The sequence below is a fragment of the Malurus melanocephalus genome, unplaced genomic scaffold (assembly GCF_030028575.1).
Source record: "Malurus melanocephalus ecotype Western Australia unplaced genomic scaffold, MMel_1.1 scaffold_2, whole genome shotgun sequence".
Taxonomy (NCBI): domain Eukaryota; kingdom Metazoa; phylum Chordata; class Aves; order Passeriformes; family Maluridae; genus Malurus; species Malurus melanocephalus.
Window position 1 is genome coordinate 2,806,714 of NW_026623234.1, and position 18,477 is coordinate 2,825,190.

At 42.5% G+C, this 18,477-nt stretch overlaps 1 protein-coding gene across 6 annotated transcripts in view; it reads right to left on the minus strand.

The window, feature by feature from the left end:
• The window catches only part of NR1H3 (nuclear receptor subfamily 1 group H member 3), a 30,839-nt gene that overhangs the window by 10,000 nt on the left and 2,362 nt on the right, over positions 1–18,477 (minus strand). For 5 of the 6 annotated variants that reach the window (XM_057364842.1, XM_057364850.1, XM_057364859.1 and 2 more), the window contains exon 2: positions 1,881–2,123. In XM_057364842.1, coding sequence (XP_057220825.1) covers positions 1,881–1,998 — 118 coding nt within the window. In that variant the 5' untranslated portion in view covers positions 1,999–2,123. Of the gene's footprint in view, positions 1–1,880; positions 2,124–18,386; positions 18,440–18,477 lie in introns of those variants that run through there. The other variant, XM_057364869.1, reaches the window with a different exon arrangement.

Sequence of the window (18,477 nt, forward strand, 5' to 3'; positions counted from 1 at the left end):
ATGCTTGCTGATATCATGTGTGCATTCCCTCCCTATTAGTCCTCTCTCTTTTCAATCCATTTAATTCTATCTATGGTGACACCTGAGATTCTRGACAGCTCACAGTGCAGGTATTTTTCTGTATGTCAGATTTACAGATTCTTCTATGGCAGCTGTTATAAAAATTACCAGCATGTCTTGATAAATCTACAGATTATGTTTAGATATACCTGGAAAGCCTATACACTGAAGTTAATGCTTAGTTTGAAGGACAAAGCTACTGCATTTCTTGATCAGCACATCAGGGTTGCAGTTGCATGTCTCTTTTTTGTACTTCTATCCTTACGCTTGTTTACACTTATATTCTGCTAAAGTTCCTGAAATAATAACCAGTTTCAGGCCAGTCTCAGAAATTATTATTGGTGTTGCTCACTACAAGTTAGTTTTCAGTCTTAAGTATCTTGATGTTGACTTTCAATCCTACTGACTTTACAGAGGCCTGGAGGTCACTCATTTTTGCCTACACTTCTCATTGCACATTGGATAGCAAGAACAGGTCATCAGAAGGGTTAAATTTCTCATATTCTCCTATCTTGTTCAACTATATTCTCTTCACATAATATATTACCAAGTGAAAGTTATGCAGTGCCTACAGTTATTTCAGATTACTTAGTATAAACACACATAATGGCAGACTAACTGGTATAACAACTTTGCTAAAGCCTCAAGTGATGTTTATATGCTTCTGAGGAACAKCAGAGTAAGCCAATGACTTCCATAGATAGATCTCTCCATCTTCTGCATTTCTTAGCTGTCTTTAAGACATTACATAAACATCTTATTACCTTTTACATGACTGCTTTATTGAGACAGATAGACTTGCTCTTTGATCTATGTGAATTATTTTCCATCTCTGAACATGAAGCACTTTATATAGATGATTATTATTTACAGTTATATAGATGATTATTCTCATTTTCTGTAGTCAAAGATAACACAGAAATAATGTAAGATGTATCAAGCATAAATGACATCTTTGAACTTCTACCTCCCATTAAGGTCCTCCTTCCTTAGTAGATACCCCATTTTATAAATATTTTCCACATTTTGTGGKTTTTTTTCTTACATTTTCATAAGGAAACAACCTACCCATTGCTTTCTTTTCAGATCTTCAAATCCATTTTAAGGACCTTTATTGGGTAATCTCATATCACCTTTAACTACACTCTGTTTCTACCCTACTGACGACTCCTCATTCAATTAGTTCAGATTATCTCTTCTTTTAACATCAAGACTGCCATTGCCTCACTGCTAAGCAAATACATTAATTTGTCATATTTTCTTCAAGATGATGACCCCATGCACTTGTGCTTTCCTTTTTTTCCTGCTACCTGTCCAGAGATGTTATACTGTCTTCTTACAATTTGAAAGTGTAGGATTGTGGCCATAAGCAGCAGCTTTAACTACAAAATCTCAATTCTATGTCTGATACGCTTAAATCCTCAGTTAACACAAGAAATACATATTGAAACTCCTACTGTCTTCCCATTATATGAATCTGCAAAACCCTACCCTTTCTTTGCACCACCTACCCTTGTTGGATTATCACCTGTAGTAAAGCTTTATTGTTCAGCAGCTTTTGATAAGGCTAAAAAAATTAATTCTTTTTACTGCCATGGACCTAGCCTCTAGAAGGTTAAATAAGCAAAATATTCAACACTTTTATAAATTAGAGAAACCCAGTCTTCAACTATCAATAACTGACTCTATTCTTAGACATTATCTGAGTGCCTTAAGCACAGCAGAACTTGCCCTAAAATTCTGCCAATATCAATTCTGTATGCAGCTGAAACAATGGATAGCCTTTATCTTGTACGGATTTAGTAAGAATTTTCGCATACCGGCATGCTCAGGCGGGTTCTCTGAGCCAGGGAAGAGTGGAAGCCCTTCCTCCTCCATCTCAAACACACTTGCCACCCTCTTCCCATGATCCTGTGTGCTGAGTTGAGTGGGACCCATGGAGGCCACACGGGAAGGGCTCGCTATAATCTCATTGCTGCAGTATTGTTTCTGCCAAGCAAGGGCCACAGGCGTCTATCTTCAAGGTCCTTGGTTTCTCTCTGCTACTGAAAGTCAGGAAGTACCTGTGGAAAAAACAAACAGATGAAAAAGAGGTAAGAGTTCAACTATTGAGACTATAAACTTCCAAAATCTATTACAAGCTGTATCACAAGCAAGTTTCAAGATTTCATTTCCATAATTAGCTTTGTTTTATCAATGTTTATACTCTTGAAACACAACATTTTAACAAACTGTGGTAAAAGGTACAAGACTAGTGTATGCAGGTGCAAAAYTATTCTTTCATTGCCAACAGATTTATCAAAGCAAGACAAGTCTTCATTACATCTAACACTAGCAATGCATTTCACCCCTGATCTCTCCAAGTGTGTAAAAGGGAAATTCCTGGCATTATAACCAGTGGCCTTTGTTAAAGCCTCCAGTAACAAATAGCTCAGTGCTGCCAGCTGCCCTGAATTTTGGTGCGTGTATTACAGAGCATATAGAGAACTGGAAAAGAGATTTTTGATACAATTATTTAGCAGACTACAAAACAGTGAATTTCCCTCTTACTATCAGTAGGCAAAGAGTGTGACAAAGGTTGATGACGCATCAAAGATGACAATCCCCTCACCTACGGCRAGAAATTGAAAACCAGCATCCTGCCTATGGGAGATGGCCATGATACCATTCTCAGGAAACAGATTCACCACCAACCTTCTGAGRACACCCTTTTTTGGAACCTAGAAACCATACTGAAAAGCATCTTCATTATCCAGCCCTGACTCTACAGAATCTGAAAGTGGAAAGCAAATCCAACCACTTCTTCCAAAAAGCCCCACCTGCACAGAGAAAGACCCTACTTGTTTGATCACACAGATTCAGTGAAACTGATGCAAATCGCTAATGTAAACACCCCTAATCTGACTGAACATCAGTTCATCTTAACTCAGTGATTTACCAATGCAAGCTAAAGAGATTAACTGATTTAAAAAGCAACTACGTGAAAGGCCTGTACCAGTCTGAGTGATTGAGTTCAGGACTGGAAGCCTCTCATCAGTCCCTGAAAGACAGGAGGTGACAGAAAGCTCTGAAGAGCATCAGGCAAGCAGGGGCATGCCTCACACATTGTAGTGCTGACCATAAAGAGACAGAGAACCACTTTCCCAGGTCCTTTCTTTCCTCCTGGACRTTTGGACTAGACCACACAACTTTTCTTGGAAAGTCAAGAACAAAGATGAAAGCAATGCTGCCCAGTACTCAAACAGTCATCAAGTATAAAAGCACGTCACCCTGTCAGGCCTGCTGAGCTCCTGTCATCTCCAATTACACTGTGGATGCAGGTGTTAAAACCCACAGGGCACATTAATTCACATGACCTTTGTAAAYACAGCCTCAGACTGCATCAGGAATTCAGAGATCCCTTCTCTGAGGGAGCTGGAGAAACTATATAGGCTAAAAGCAGTGACAGCAAATACAAAACTCAAAGCTACAGACAGAAAGAAGTCCTACTGTGGGAGACTACAACCTAACTGATGTGATTTGCACCAATTCAAAGAAACTCACAGTCCTCAAATGAACAACGTGGYTACCACAACCAACTTTTTTCTTCAAAAGTCTCCCCAGGAAATCTTGCAKAGTCTGAAAACCTTGTGGAAGCAGCATAGAGCATCAGATGGAGATGGGAACTTTACTGTAACAAATCTAAACCTGACTTGAATTCCTAGTGCTATGTAAGCTCCTCACCGATGCTCACACAGATGTCTCTGGACATGTTTGGGCATGAAACAAGAAAGCTAAGCGTAAGCCTCTGCATCTCCACATTCCTTTAAACCACACAAAAGACTCACTYGAAGATTAATTACTGTGAAGAATGAATCACCAGCAGCACTGCTGCAGCAATTTTCCAAAGGAAGAGTTTTATCCCCCAGCTGAGGGACTGAGTGACAGGGCTCAGGCCAAGGCCTTCAGTTCAGTGACCGATTTTTAGTGCATCCAGCCACAACTGACTCTTATTCCAGAAAAGAGGAGGGTACAGTCTGATGGAATTTCAAAATTGTGTGATCTGCACAACAATGACTGACATTGCAAGAGTGAAACTTGCTGTCAGCAAGACATCTGGAGCCCAAAGGGGAGTGTCTGAGAGACTGCAAGTTACCAAGAGTGACAGGAATRTAAATCCATGAGCACATCCAGGACGCAGCAAAGGATAAGCCACTAACTGTGCTGTACAACTCTCCAATGTGTTCCTGTTTTGTACATCAGCCTCCAACCTTTACAAAACAAAATGGGTCAGACAGAAAAGGTTGCTTGTCTTTTTTGCTCCTAAGACACAGCATTTTTTTTGTAGGTGCAGTAACAGTTGCAGACTGTGGAAAATTGACCTAACCACAAATAGCAGCACTCTGGTGCTAGGTAAAGAAACCTAATGAACATTTTCCTCACATGCACTCAAGTGAGAGGCTGTATGATTAGGCCTGAGACTTAGTTTTCACAGAAATGCATGAGGACTGTTTTTAATTGACTAAAAATCTTGTGCAGTTTTATACTAATAAGCATGTTATCAGAGATTCACACCTTCCAATTTGCACCAACCACCACTTCAACTAAAAATGCAGAAAGGTGATGCAAGCCATAACTGCAAGAGGGAACACTGTCTTCTTGACATAGTCTGCTGTGYTGCCTCCTCCCACTGTCTGTCTCAACTTCAGTTTTAGAAACCAGGACTGGCCGTGTGACAAAAGATGAAGCAATCACTTCTCTCTAATGCAGCATCTTGAACAGAGTAACCAGATGAGAAGACATACTCCAGTGAGGAAACAWGTAGGGATGAAAGGTTTAGGGAAACAAATTTCTGCCAACTCTTGCCACCCATGTCTCTAACGCAACACTAAACACTTTTGAAATGTATCACCATCAGCTTTACCCTACTCTATTTCTTCCATCTCCCCTTCTTTTCTGAGAYAACTCAACAACTCAGATACTGATGGTCTCCAGGTCAGCACTTTTACAACAAAGTACGGTTTTTTCCAGAGACTAAAAGGTGTCAGCCCTGGCTCTTGCACCTCATGCTACATGCCAGAAACATGGATTTCTTCCTCCAGCAACAGTCTCACTCCATTCCCTCAGCTGAGTCCTCTTCTAAGCCAGCTAAAGCACTTACACATTCTTCTGGAAGGCTTTGATCTGACCTGTCATCAGCAGAGCAAACTACAGAATATACCCAACTATTGTCCCACAATCATCAAGGACAAGAGATACCATTGGGGAGCACAGTACATAAAGAAACAAAATGAGCYAGATGTGACACTACTGCTAAATAGTGCTGTCCTCTCCCCAGTATTCCTAGTTTGGCGCTTTCTGTGAGAAGTTTAAGGATCAGAAACCAGACTAGATGCAAGCACATCTTTGAAGCAACTGTACTGTCTAACACATGAAYAATCAGAAGAATAGTACAACAAGCCCTTCACCTCAAAATAATGGATGCTCAGAAGAAAGAGTAGTTTTTAAGGAAGTTTGTTCAAGTCTCTGTGATCCTTCAAGACAGGATTTACTCACCCTGTAAATTACAATAATTACTCACCCTGTAATTTACTGACCCTGTAAATTACAATATCCTGCAGTTTCTGCCAAGGCAAAAAGATATAGCTATGTTTCAGTTCTGAAATGAATCATGAGCATGCACTCTGCAGCATGTCAGCATCAGCAGAAAAGACCTTATATTTGTTTACATATGCTAACATGACTGCTCACTGCGTGTCAAGCAGACTGTGCCTCTATGAATGGGCCTAATAGGCTCTTGGTGAACAAATGCATCTGACAGGAAGGGCTATCTTTCAGAGGTAACTGAAGCAGGGATATAATTTGGCAGTTTGGCTTCTAAATGTGTTCTGATACGCAATACAGATTCATACTGGGTGCTAGTATTTACCTCTGAAAGCTGGACCCATGGCAGTGCAATATGACCTGTGCTGAAACCTAAAAGCACAATTCAACACAGTGATGATGCCATCTTGGGTATCAAATGCTGGCTGCAGATCTGGCCAAGAAAATGGCCAAGAAAAAGCTCCCACCTGATAGACTGAGATTTCACAGGACTCTAGAGCAGAGAACTAAGCCCCTTGAGTGTCACCACTGTTTCAGTCTTTTCACACAGAGTAACCGTATTTCGTAACCTAATGCTCTTCCTATACTGTGTCTGCTGTCACAGCCAGAGTATTTTCACAAATCTTCCCTAGGATCTTGGCACTACCTTGTAGCTGTTTCACAGAAATAAAGATTATTCCTAGCTCATGCTGGCTCATTCTTCCTTCCCTCTACATCATCACGTTTCTTAAGAAATGCTGAAAAAGATAGCAGGTCTATGAGTGAGGCAAAAGTATACATATAATATGTTTCAATTAGGAAAAAGTTGAAAAAGACCCCTTGTACCTTTGAAGACAGAAAAAGAACCTGTCACTTTGAAATGAAGTATTACATGTGAAAACTGCCAAAAAACTCCTGAGGAAAAATAATAACCTTCAGATTGACAATGGGAGGGACAAGCCACGAAAATGCAAAGTGTGAAAAGCAGTACAATGGGATACTGTAAAGAATTATTTTGAACAGTATGTTTACAAAGAATGGAAAAAACAGTTCTGCAACTCTCAGGGAACAGACTAGCTCAGTGCTCCTGCTGTAACAGCAGGGACACAGTTTGAAATCACACTATCCACTTTGATCTCCCAWAAGCATAAAGGCAACCATAAACTGGAAGGAGTTTGCGAGCCGCCATCAGTCCCAAGCTGATAAAGAAAAGCTACAGCCTCCTGATTGCGTTCATTTGCTGTCCAGCTAAGCTTCAGCTGACCACGAGCAGCTGTCCAAGATTGTAGCGCTGCTCTGTGAGCCTTTTAAGTTGTTGCTACCATTGACAATTATGCAGAAGAGTGCTACAAGCCACTTGCAGCTGTGCAGCTGCATTCCAGTCTCTTGCCCTCAAGTTAAGGGTCTCATTCCCACCTCTCCCTCCCTTGCTCGGAGTTTCAGAGCCTGCCTCCCCCTGCCCCCTGCCTTACTTTGGGTTTTACTCCTGCTGCTGACCAACTCTTTTATTACCCATGACTTTGCTGAATCCTGGCATGGCCTTTGCCCAAACATTTGTCTCTTCCTTTGAAGTGGGCTCACTGCAGCATCCAGCTCTCAGTGGGTTTAGTTTAGTCTCAACACAAAGCATGCTGTCTCCTACCCAGGTCAGGTATGGAAACCATGAAAAAGTTCAGAGAACAACAGCAGAAGAGACTAACAATGGAAAAGATTAAAATAAACAAATGTATGTCACTTGGTTGAAAGAGTACTTGAGAAGAGAAGAAAGGTGYAACAATGGTCTTTCCTGAAAAGTGTTACTCTGAAAGACAGTATGTCTAAAAGAACACTGAGGAGGGAAAGGTCTGGCTATTACAGAGAAAAGCTGAGTTCTGGGAGACTGGAAGTCTCCCTAATTAGACCTTGTAATTACAACCAGAATGCCAAGAGTTCTACAGACATTTCTGAATCTGAACTTAATAKGACTTAGGTATTCTGTGGGTGAAGAGTGTCTATTATAAATAAACAATGGTAGCAACRTAAGTTCCTAGACAGATTCACCCTACATCAGGCAGGAAGGAATATAGGACTGAAACAAGTGAACAAACTGGTTAGTTAACAAAGTGAATTGAAATCATAAGGCACAGCTGTACAGTCAAACAGAATGCAATAAACCAGGGCAGAATAAGCCCAAAGTACTTCTGCTTTGCTCCACATAAAAAAATTCAAACAACCAAACTTGCCCCTTGTCCGTGATCTGCAGAGTACAAGATTTCTTTCTTTCCTGCAGAACCTGTGGACTCCCTAATTTGGGAAATATGGCTTCCCAGATTTTAAATCAGATGATRATGGAATGCGCTGACTCCAGTCCCACCCAGGACACTACAGGCTCTGCAAAGCCCACCTCTAACAGCAACTGTTTTGCAAATCAGCTCTCCTGTTGACCTGCCTTCTCCAGCAGCACATGCTCCCTGCTCTCTCACCTGCCTGACATTACACCCTGCCTAGCTAAGGCTGAGGTTTTGGGTTTGCCCTTCCCTTCAACTCTTGGTTTCTGCCTGATCAAAGAGAGCCATGTCAACACAAGGAGCAAGAGGAAAAGAGAGCATACATGTGACTGCTTTCAGGGTGCGTAAGATCCTGAAATGGGCTGTGTCTTTATTTTTCCTCCCTCCCTCTCTCCCAACTGCCAGATGTCCTTGGTTCTGCAACTGAGAGCAGGAGAAAGGAGATGAGGTTACTGTAGTTCATTCACACTGCACACAGGGCTGCTCTTGCCTCTTCCTGTTTGCAAGGAAGTATTAGTCCCTCTGACAAAGGGAGACAGAAACAGGCAGACAAGTGGGTAGGGAAAGAGAGAGAAGAGGGAAGGGAAGGGAACAAGGAGAGGGAGGAATTATGGTAAGAAGATAGATTTCTCCCTGGTTAATGAACTGAAAATGAATAACAAGTGATAACAGGAGTGATGGGGCCACCTTGTTGCCATAAAATTCCTTTAAAGAGTCATTGACACAAGTTCCTTTGAACTCTGGAAAATGACACAAGCCCGATCTGAGTAAAAAAAAACTCTAGCCCCTTCTACCCCTTCTAGGCCTTCTACAGTCGCCTCAGCTTTCAAACTTCTGGCTAACGTAGAGCATAGCCACCTCAGGAATGGCCAAAACCAGGGCATGCACAAGYTTACAGCAAGGAATATGTGGCAGCAGCAGCATCCCTCCATCTTCCCCTCCCCTCCAAGCCATCCTATAACATGACCACTCATCCATTCTCAGTTTTGTCTTGCCAGGTGAGCTGTCAAACAGTGTCCGAACATGGGGAGGAGACAGAGCACAGCCGCTTTAGAGAGATACCAACTTTTGCAGCCACAGGGATGAACATGAGCAGAACTTGCTGTTTGAAGCTGAACTGCAATAATCCCCTGTGTCTGGCCGTGACTTCAGCTCACTGACAGCTCAACACCACTATCAGCATCGACCTTCAGATACCAGGAAGCATGACTGAGTCTTTGATAGGGACTTCCTACAGGAAAAATCTCATCTGTGCTCCTTCCAGGAGGATCAAAACACTTAAAGCAGAGCAGAAAAGCAAAGGGCAGCTCTGTGCTGCTTCTTGGGAAGAGAGGGAATCCAGCCTGGGGCCTTGTCCACAGAATACGTCAGCATAAACTATAATAGCAGTTTCTCCCTATGGAAACTCACTTTAAAATGGCAACAACATTCCTTTGCCAATACCACTCAATTTCTCCAAGSAAATTTAGTTATCCTAGCAGTGTCTTTTTCCCCCTTGCACATGTAAATGTATCTATGTAAAGGTGGTTTTGGTKTACATGTCTGTTTCTCTTTCTAGGGCCCCTGTACTGGCTAATAGTGTCATTCCTTCACATTTCTAACCACAACACCATATACACACACCACCAACCAAAATAAAAGAATAAAACCAAATGTGAAAAGTGTTCAAGCAACCAACAAAACTTCCTACTATGAAATAATCTGCCAACTAACAAAATCCCCCTTCAGTTTGGAAAAGTAAAGTTGAGATGTTTGCAGCTTATTATTCCTGCTGCTGACCAGCTCTTACATACCCTTCCTGCAGCAACAGATCACCATGTCCTACATGAAGGCCRAAAATGCAATCCAACCCCACCACCTCCGTTTCTTTATAAATGCCACTGCATGACATCATGGAAAACAGGACTACAGACTCAGTTTCTTTCTGGGTGCCTTCTCTACACTTACTCAGCCATCAATATCTTGTTTTGCACAAGTATACAKAGCTATGCAAAACGTAACAGTCAGGCATTCTTTGAAGCAATAGTTTTACAACCCAGAGTTTCCTTTATCTTCCCAGAGAACAGAGTTTAAAAGAGACAAGAAATAATACACAGTGTCACTGAGATCAGAAGCAATGACARTAACCAACTAGGTCCAAAAAGCTGGTTTTTTTTAAAAAATGAGGCTTGCACAGAAGTTGAAAAGGAGTAGGAAGACTTAGAGAAGCTTCTCTCTTCAATTATTGTAGGCTTTCTTGAGAGCACCACATTACAGAACAAAAACACCACCATGGATCCTACATTCCTCCTTTATGACCCTTAATCCCACAGATGTTACAGCCCTGCTTCAGGGAACACAAGGCTCACTCACAGCAGATTTGAGAAGTCATCCCAATGCTACTTTCAAGCCAAAGCAAGAGATCAGAACTCTAAAAAAAAATTTTAAAAAAATAAAATAAAAATAAGGGAAGCAAGAACCAATACCCAAAATAGCATAGCATCTGGGTAGTGGAGATGCCCAGGAAAAGGGCTAAACCTAGTCCATAAGGAATAAGAGGACCATCTAGCTTATGTCTGAAAAGAGCACTGCAGGCCTTTCTTCTGCAGGTAGAAAATGATAATGACAAATAATTCCCCAACAAACTGTTTTGGTTTTTTTTTTACCTGATTGTTTCCTTAAAAAAAAATCCTTTTCTCAACTATGCAGTAAGGGAACAACATTTCATCATCCAAATCTATTCTAGCCAAGCACCTTGATCAGCTGGCATCACAAAAGGGAAATCTCAGCTCCTCAGGCTGTCTCAGCCCATCTCTTCAACACAGAACCCCAAACAGCCGTTGACTCCTCTGAGCAGGAACATGGCAGAGCCGACTCACAGCACTGAGCTACTAACACAGATAAAGGCAAGAAAGAAGCAGCTGCACCATTTTACCAGAAAGACAAGATGACAAAAGACACATAAAGCTGTACAATGTATCAYGGCAAAGCCAAAAATAGAAACAAAAAGTGAACTTAAAAGCCCTCAACTCCTATCCCTTGTCCAGACCACCTTCTCTTTCAAACTGGTCTTCTCCATCCTCTACCAGCTATGAAATTAGAGGGCATGAAGAACAGAGGCAAAAAAAAAAAGAAAAAATAGAAGGAGAGGGCTGCTTACAGTAAATTTGCTTGTTCATTTTTTTCAACTTCCTCCTTTCCTCCCACCCCAGGGGTACTTCCAGCAGCATGATGCACATCACCATAACTGATAGGAGATTGTTTCTGGGAAACAGCCTCTTAATAACATCTCTATAAAACACTTTGGATCCAAGCACCATTCCACCCAAAAGCATCAATCAAAATAAACACTACCGCTTACAGGCAAACCAGAAATACAGTACTGGATTGCAAAACAGGCAGGAAACTCATTAAGATTCCCTTCAGGGCAGTAGGGGAAAAGCACCGATTCCCATTCATAGAAGTACCATCCCTAGATGTAGCACAGAGGTCAGAAAGAAATTACAGTACTACAGAAAAACCTGCACAAAGAACACATCAGAGGGATACTGGAAAAGAGTTTTAAACTGCTTCAAAGTAAGCTTGACTATTACTCTGTTCCCCACTCAACCATGATCAGGGACATATTCTGTTAGGTTTTGCGAATACTGCTCATACAAGAGCAGAAGAAAGGGAGGGTTGCAGATGTACATACCCAAACCTAGATCAGCCAGAWGACCTGCCAAGAACACAGTGAAGACTGGCAGATGAGTGAAGGTCAGAAYAAAAGACTGTTAAGAGCTTTGTTGTAAAGTAAACTTGCTCTGCTTCTAACTACTGTTCTGGATTCTGGCCTGTATAGGCTATTTCTGCTTTGGGGGTGATTGCAACTGAACCCTTACAAGGTACAGTATCAGCAAAACAAAGGAGGACTTTTTTTGAGTCTTATAAACCCACCAGGCAGAAGCTAGGAGGGAAGGGTTAAAGGTCTGAAAATGAGAGAAAGAGAACTGTGTGACAGGGAGGGAGCATGTGAGAGGGCGTGTGACAGGCTGTGTAGCAGAATGAGTGTGTAGATCTCATTCCCTCCAAGGCTCTAGGCCAAATGTGGAGCTGAACTTTCTGCAGACTTTGTCCTGCCAAATCATGTTCCCTTCTCACACTGCCTGACATCACCACAAATACTSAACTGGAAAACAGTCCAGAGCCGGACAGAGTCCACTGCTCAAACACCAGCCAGTGGAATGGCTGCACTCCTGGCACACCCACTGGRTGGGAAAACAGAGCCACCGACTCTCCTCGCAGGTTCTCTCCAAGCACCCGGCAGGCCTCACTCTCATCCATGCAGAAAGAGCCCTGCCAAGGCACAAAGAGACCAGAGGCRCTACCAGACCAATGTTCTTCTGTTGCCACAATAACACTGCCCAGAACAGCCTGGAAAGGCTCAAACAGAAAAACGCAAAAGAACGTAACTATCAGATCACTTGAGTTTGMTACAAGTATCCTGCTGCAAAGACTGCAGCCTATTCCCAACTCTGGTACAGCCCTGCCACAAGAAGGGAACCATCACACATGACCCATGGATAAATGAGAAGACAGTAATCCTGCAAAGACTGATGCTCTTAGCAGGGTCTGCACAAAGCCAGCAAGCAAATATTATCCTGTCAGAGCACTCCTATCACCCTAACTTTTCAGAAATAAATGTGAATCCAAGATCAGGGCTGGAAAATGCAGCATGTGTACRAGTGTGTGGGAGTAGGCAATGGGACTAAGCCAAGAAGTGGCTCCATTTCTTATTTTGATCCTTGTGTCAAGGGAGAAGGGTGTGGATGGCCCACTGATTCTGGGACACCGCTGAAGGCACCACCCAGAGCAAGTATCAGGGAGTAGCAGTGGAAGAGGACACTGAAACAAGGGAGAACAAAGTCCGCAGTCTMTTCTTGTTTTTCTTCTTCAGCCTTCACCCCCAGCGTGCTGCTTAAAAGCAACACTTTAGAAAATGCCCTCAAAGTACAGGTGATAARCATGAATTTTTTCCCTTCTTCAGGCAAAGGTTTTTCCTTTCTCCACTCCTATTGTATTTCTAGAACAACAAGCAGCAGCTTGGGAGCTTTCTACAGACCAAGAGAAAATTGTTCTTCAGTCCCATACAGGCCAGAAAGTTATGTCCCTGCTTTTCAGACACACACAGATAACACAGGCTACATTGCAGGATCTACAGTTACTTTATATCTTGCATTTTATATTTTTATTTTTCATTTTAAAACACTCCTCACAGCAGAAGCTCCCTCTTCCTTTGTTAAAGAAGGGGTTCTGACAACTTCCTTAGTGGTGCATTAGTGCAGCCTTGCCTGTCCACATGCTACATGGACCTTAAATCATATCCTTACCTAGGGCTCCCTGTCCAGACATGCAGATACCTGAAAATGTCCACCTCACCAGCTGCAAACACAAAAGCCATGTTTTGAACTTATTCCTGGCCCTTTCACAGAAATCAGAATATTATTTCTTTCATACAAACAATGGCCAAAGGTGAGAAGCACTCAATCAGAAGATCAGAATCACAAAGTTGTTGATTGAAGGCCAAGTGGCAGCTTCTCCTTCTACTCTTGGCTGAGCTGCCCTGCCTCGGTGGCACTTCTCGTTCAAGCCAACGCACGCTGCCAAGGGCTGCCCCCGGGACTCTGAGTGTGCATGTGTGCCTGCATGTCAAGGCATGCACCATCACAGCAAGTCGCAAAGGCTGTTCCAGTGCAAGTTCGTGTGCCCACACAAAGCTGCATGCGAGTTTCYGCCAGTAGGTGCGCAAAAAGCCAGTGTGTGCATATCTGACAGCCTGACTCTGTGAAATCCTCCAGCAAAAATCCCTGGCAAAGCATGTGGAGTCCTTTGGGGGCTGGCACATTTTTGCAAGTATGTCCCTGGCAACCAAGATACACTACAGAGCTGTTACAGAAGCCTACCTGTTTGCCCTCATTTCATAAGAGCTCTAGTTGAAACTACTTAAATTCCAAACATTTTCCTTTAAATGGGTCTAACATACCCAAGTTTTCAAGATTACGCTTGTTCAATCTATTTTCTAAGTTAATRGCAATTTGTGATGAAGTCTAAACCAACCATTTAAAGAAACATGTGCACCTCCTATTCAAGCAGGACACAGMTACTGGAGAATGTTTAAAAAGTCTGATTTCTAAACTCAAGAGAGTCACTAAGTCCRCAGAGTCAGAATATACTGAAGTACAAAACAAATCTTTCTTAAAAAGGCAGAAAGATTTGTTTCTTCAATTCACTTATTAAATTAGTTCAGTTCACTCAAAGCTGGTGAAGGCAGAATAAAAACAGTGGGAGGTATCTCTCTGTTACCATCTCTGGGTGGAAACAAGACAAGGGACAATGAGTTAYGCTCATTCTAAGATCTGGAAAGAGACAATGACCAAAGCCAACCAGTTCATTCTGCTAAGTACAGGTAACACTACCTTGATAAAATCAGTCATTTAATAGCACACTCCAGCAAACTTATTTTCTCTTATGTATCCAGTGCATGATTTGTGCAATTATAGTGTAATTATACAAAAGAGCATGTTTGATTTGACCTTTTTGTTCAAATGCAGTTTTCTACAAGTCATGAGGAAGGAAATTCACGCAGTAAATACAACTGACCATTCTGTAATGTAAACATTTACTGTGATATAACAGCACAAATGGGTGTATGCAGATGCACTGTATCATCCTGTTTGACAAGAAGCACTAATAGATGAGCCTAACTGATTAAACTAAAGCTGCCTTTTAAGAAATTATCACATGCTAAACAAAGCTTAAATGAATTATTTAAATCACTMACTTTAATCATGATTTCTATCAGCAAGTGGGAAGCCTTGATGTAAACCAATCGACCTTGTTTTCCTCACAGCTGCAGTAGGACCAGGGGGCCAACACCCTCTGGAGAGAGACAGGACACAACTTWCATGCCCGATTGATTTAAAGAAATTTTATGAGCATATTTGCCAAAATGTTTTTAAACCTTAAAATAAACTAGAAAGTCTTAAATGCCAAGAGGCACCTACTCTCTTGTCAGTCATGTGTTTTAGCAATCAGTCTGATACTCACCTAACATCTTTTATTTACATCTCAGAGAGGTTTCTATGAGTACACAATACAACCTGACTGCAGCATGGCTTTTAAATTGCTTCAATTCTCACATCCCACGAGATMGTTCTCCTACTCAGTCCTTAGAGGCACTAGTTTGGGTCTGTTCAAAACAAGAATTAGATTTTTCATTCTCTGACATATTCTCTTCATTTCTTCACCAAATTCTCACTAAATAAATATTTCTCTTTTCCTCTCCTTAAACCTACTAGGAAGGTTTGCYCTGCTCTCTTCTGTGCACTACCTTAGTTAACCTTTGTCCTCCCCAAATAAGATTGCTAAGAGCTTGACAGTGTACACTTCAAAGTGGTTTATATTACACCAAATTTATGTAAATGACTTTAACATTTTATTTTTGACTCCATAAAGCAAGTAATTTTGCTATACAGGAAATCTGATTTTGAGATCTACAGATATAAAGTACAAGTTACACTAGCTTTAGAGATGTCTCCCTTTTACTGGGAACACAAGAAAGGAATTTGTCTATGTTCCAAATATGGGAAAAAAATATTTGGTCCTGAGCAGGAAGTCGCAGAACAAAATTGACACAGGAGTGCTAAAGGAAGCCATTGTACCATTTCTAACTGGTAAATTTTAAGGTCTGACTGAACACAGACAGTCTCTTTTAATTTAACAACATATTTATCTCTCAAACCTAAAGTAACTACAATGAAAATGCTACATCAAACATCATACTTGTAAACAAGCAGAAATATGATCTAATGACCAAGTTCAACTTGTTTACAGCCTTAATGCAAACCTGTACCTAACAGAAGGTAGCACTCCCCTGTATTCCCTCCTAAGATGAAGTTCCTTCACACCGAGGCAGTTTCCACATACAAGAGAATGTGACTCTGCCTTCTTAAATTATTATGCTGTAAGGAAAACAAGTTAACACATCCTACAGCAGATAAGCAGAACATTCTCCCCCAGTGAAACAAGGTATCTGCATATAGAATCATAACATGGTTTCRTTTGGAATGGACCTAAAAATCAGGTAGGTTCAACCCCCACCACCATGGGTGCGGACACCTATGACAGTTCTGGAAGACTGATTTTTCTCCAAGACTGTCAGGTGTGTGAATCTCATTACTTGCTGGGGGAGGGAAAAGAGGGAGAGTGACAAACAATCTGATAAGCTTTCCTATTCAACATGCAAAGACCCACACATCTGCAACAATGAGACTTTCATTGCAGCTGCTTCCAGAGCAGAAAGCAGGATCATCCTTCAATGCACTCAAGACAAAGCGCATTATATTCTATACTCTTCCTTAGACAGATGGGATCCCAACTTCTGAAAAACAGCAACAGTAAAGTATTTTAAATTCAAAACTTCAAATTCTGAAAACTGTCAATCTTGTCATTCATACAATTACGGACCAGCTCTAATTAYAAGAGACATTCTTCTAAGATCTGAGACCATCACTACTTGATCAAACAACAGCAAAATATTAATCCTTCTGTTTACCTCAGCACAAGCAGGCACGCAGAGTTGTGAGGACTAATCCGACAGAAAGGAAAAGAAAGTCATTGCAATCAAATGCACTTTCACACACTGGAAACATGACTGTTCCTGCAGGTGTAAGACAAGGAGTAAGGCAGCAAACTCCTGCTCTGTATTTGTATGGCTGCACAGCCTCTGCCTGCCTCCCTGCACAGCCAGCTGGTAAGAAAAACATGCTGACAAGGCACAGGGAGCTGCAGCAGTAACTGGAAACAGCCAACGATGGCAACCCCAGGCACACTGCCAGGACACACTAATTCTAGGATAAAATTTCCTGTCTCTATTTACTTAGATTAGGCTATATACATATATATATATATATCTCCACATATAAAATACATAGTTTCTGCTATAACACTTCTCTCTGCATCCCTTCACAACACGAGTAGCTGTGAATTTCCTCTGGCAGCTACAGAACTCCCATCAGCTCCACAATGACACCACTGCTGTCCTGCCTCACAGGCTGGTTTAGGTTTATTTCCCCCACCTTTTACTTTGGGGATCTGGGGCAAAGCTGTTAATTATTTTCACCCTGACTTTTCTCCTGCAAAAACTGGCCCTCCTGTATGAAAAAGGATGCATGGGCATATGCATGTATGAGAAAGAAGTATCACGGCAAGTACTAGATCTCACAAAGGAGTTACACGAGGAAGCCACRCAGTCAGTCTGCTCTCACAAGCCTTGCAGCCACAGTATTTTCTGGGGAATGTGCCACAAGTGCAAAGGCAAAGAAAAGTAGCAAGACCAACCTCCACTGGGTCCTGGCATAATGTGTACTATATCCAATGCCCTCTTTCCACAGCCCATATGAAAGAAGGGTTGACCTCAGCAACATCTGGCTGAAGTTTTCAAACAGTTTTGCTAAATTTGCTTCCATAATTAAAACGTAAGGAATGTTTTTCTTTTTCCACCTCAGCAAGGGGTTTACATCTTGATTCAGAGTCAATTAAAAAAATCAAGCCCAACATTCGGCAGAGGAAATAAAGCTCAGTTTTCCTGTTTTCTTTTGTCTGTTCTCAGGTAYAACCTTCTCTCCGACACAGAGGAACAGCAGATCAACTCCATGTACCTTGGAACAAGCAGCAGATCTGAGAGGACTCTTCCCTACAGACAAACATAACCTGCAGTCATACCAGAAACTGACACACAATGATCCCAATAGTTAGTCAGAAACATGACTCAGTGATGGAGACTCCCTCAAAAAGCCTTGCAGGGAAAGGCCCATATGTCCCTTTAGGAAAAAGAAAAGAAGAAAAGGAAGTTTCAGACGACAGTATTTCTCTTTCACCGCTGATCCAAGRTTTGTTTCCGGCGCGTAACATAATACTGTCTTGACGGATCTGTGGACCTGAACACCATAAGCGTCAGTGAAACGGCACAATGAAGCGCARCCACCAATGTAAGCAAAGTTACCTTTGAACAGCACCATGCAAACTGACAACCGTACAAATTTCTGTCCTAGAAAACTCGCGACCTGGGCTGACAGGATGCAACAGGTGAATGACACAGAGAGCTGCAAGTTGAGCGGAAAGGAAAGCTAACAAGTTACCACAAAACAAGTAAACATCTCCTGACAGCACCTCCGGAGACAGCAGACAGAAACCMGGGCTCTTCAGATGCGGGACAACAGCCACAAGAAATTGACACCGCTCCCCAGACGCCTCCGACCCCCTCAGCAGATGGACTCTCTCCGATAGCGCAGCCCTCGCCAGCAGAGACCGCGCACCGCGGCCGGCGCTGGGCTCCGGACCCAGGCCGAGAGAGCGACCCTTTCCTTCCCTCCCGCCCGCCAGACCCCACTCGGGGACGCCGCCGGCCCGGCCCGCACCCCGCCAAGCCCCGAGCGCCTCAGCGGGACGGGCCATTGCCGACCCCCTTCCTTCCAGCACCTTCCAGGGCGGCCCGGCCCGGCCCGGCCCGGCCGGCAGCACGACGCGGGCGGGCGGCGCTGCGCCGCCGGCTCCGGTCCCAGGGAACGCT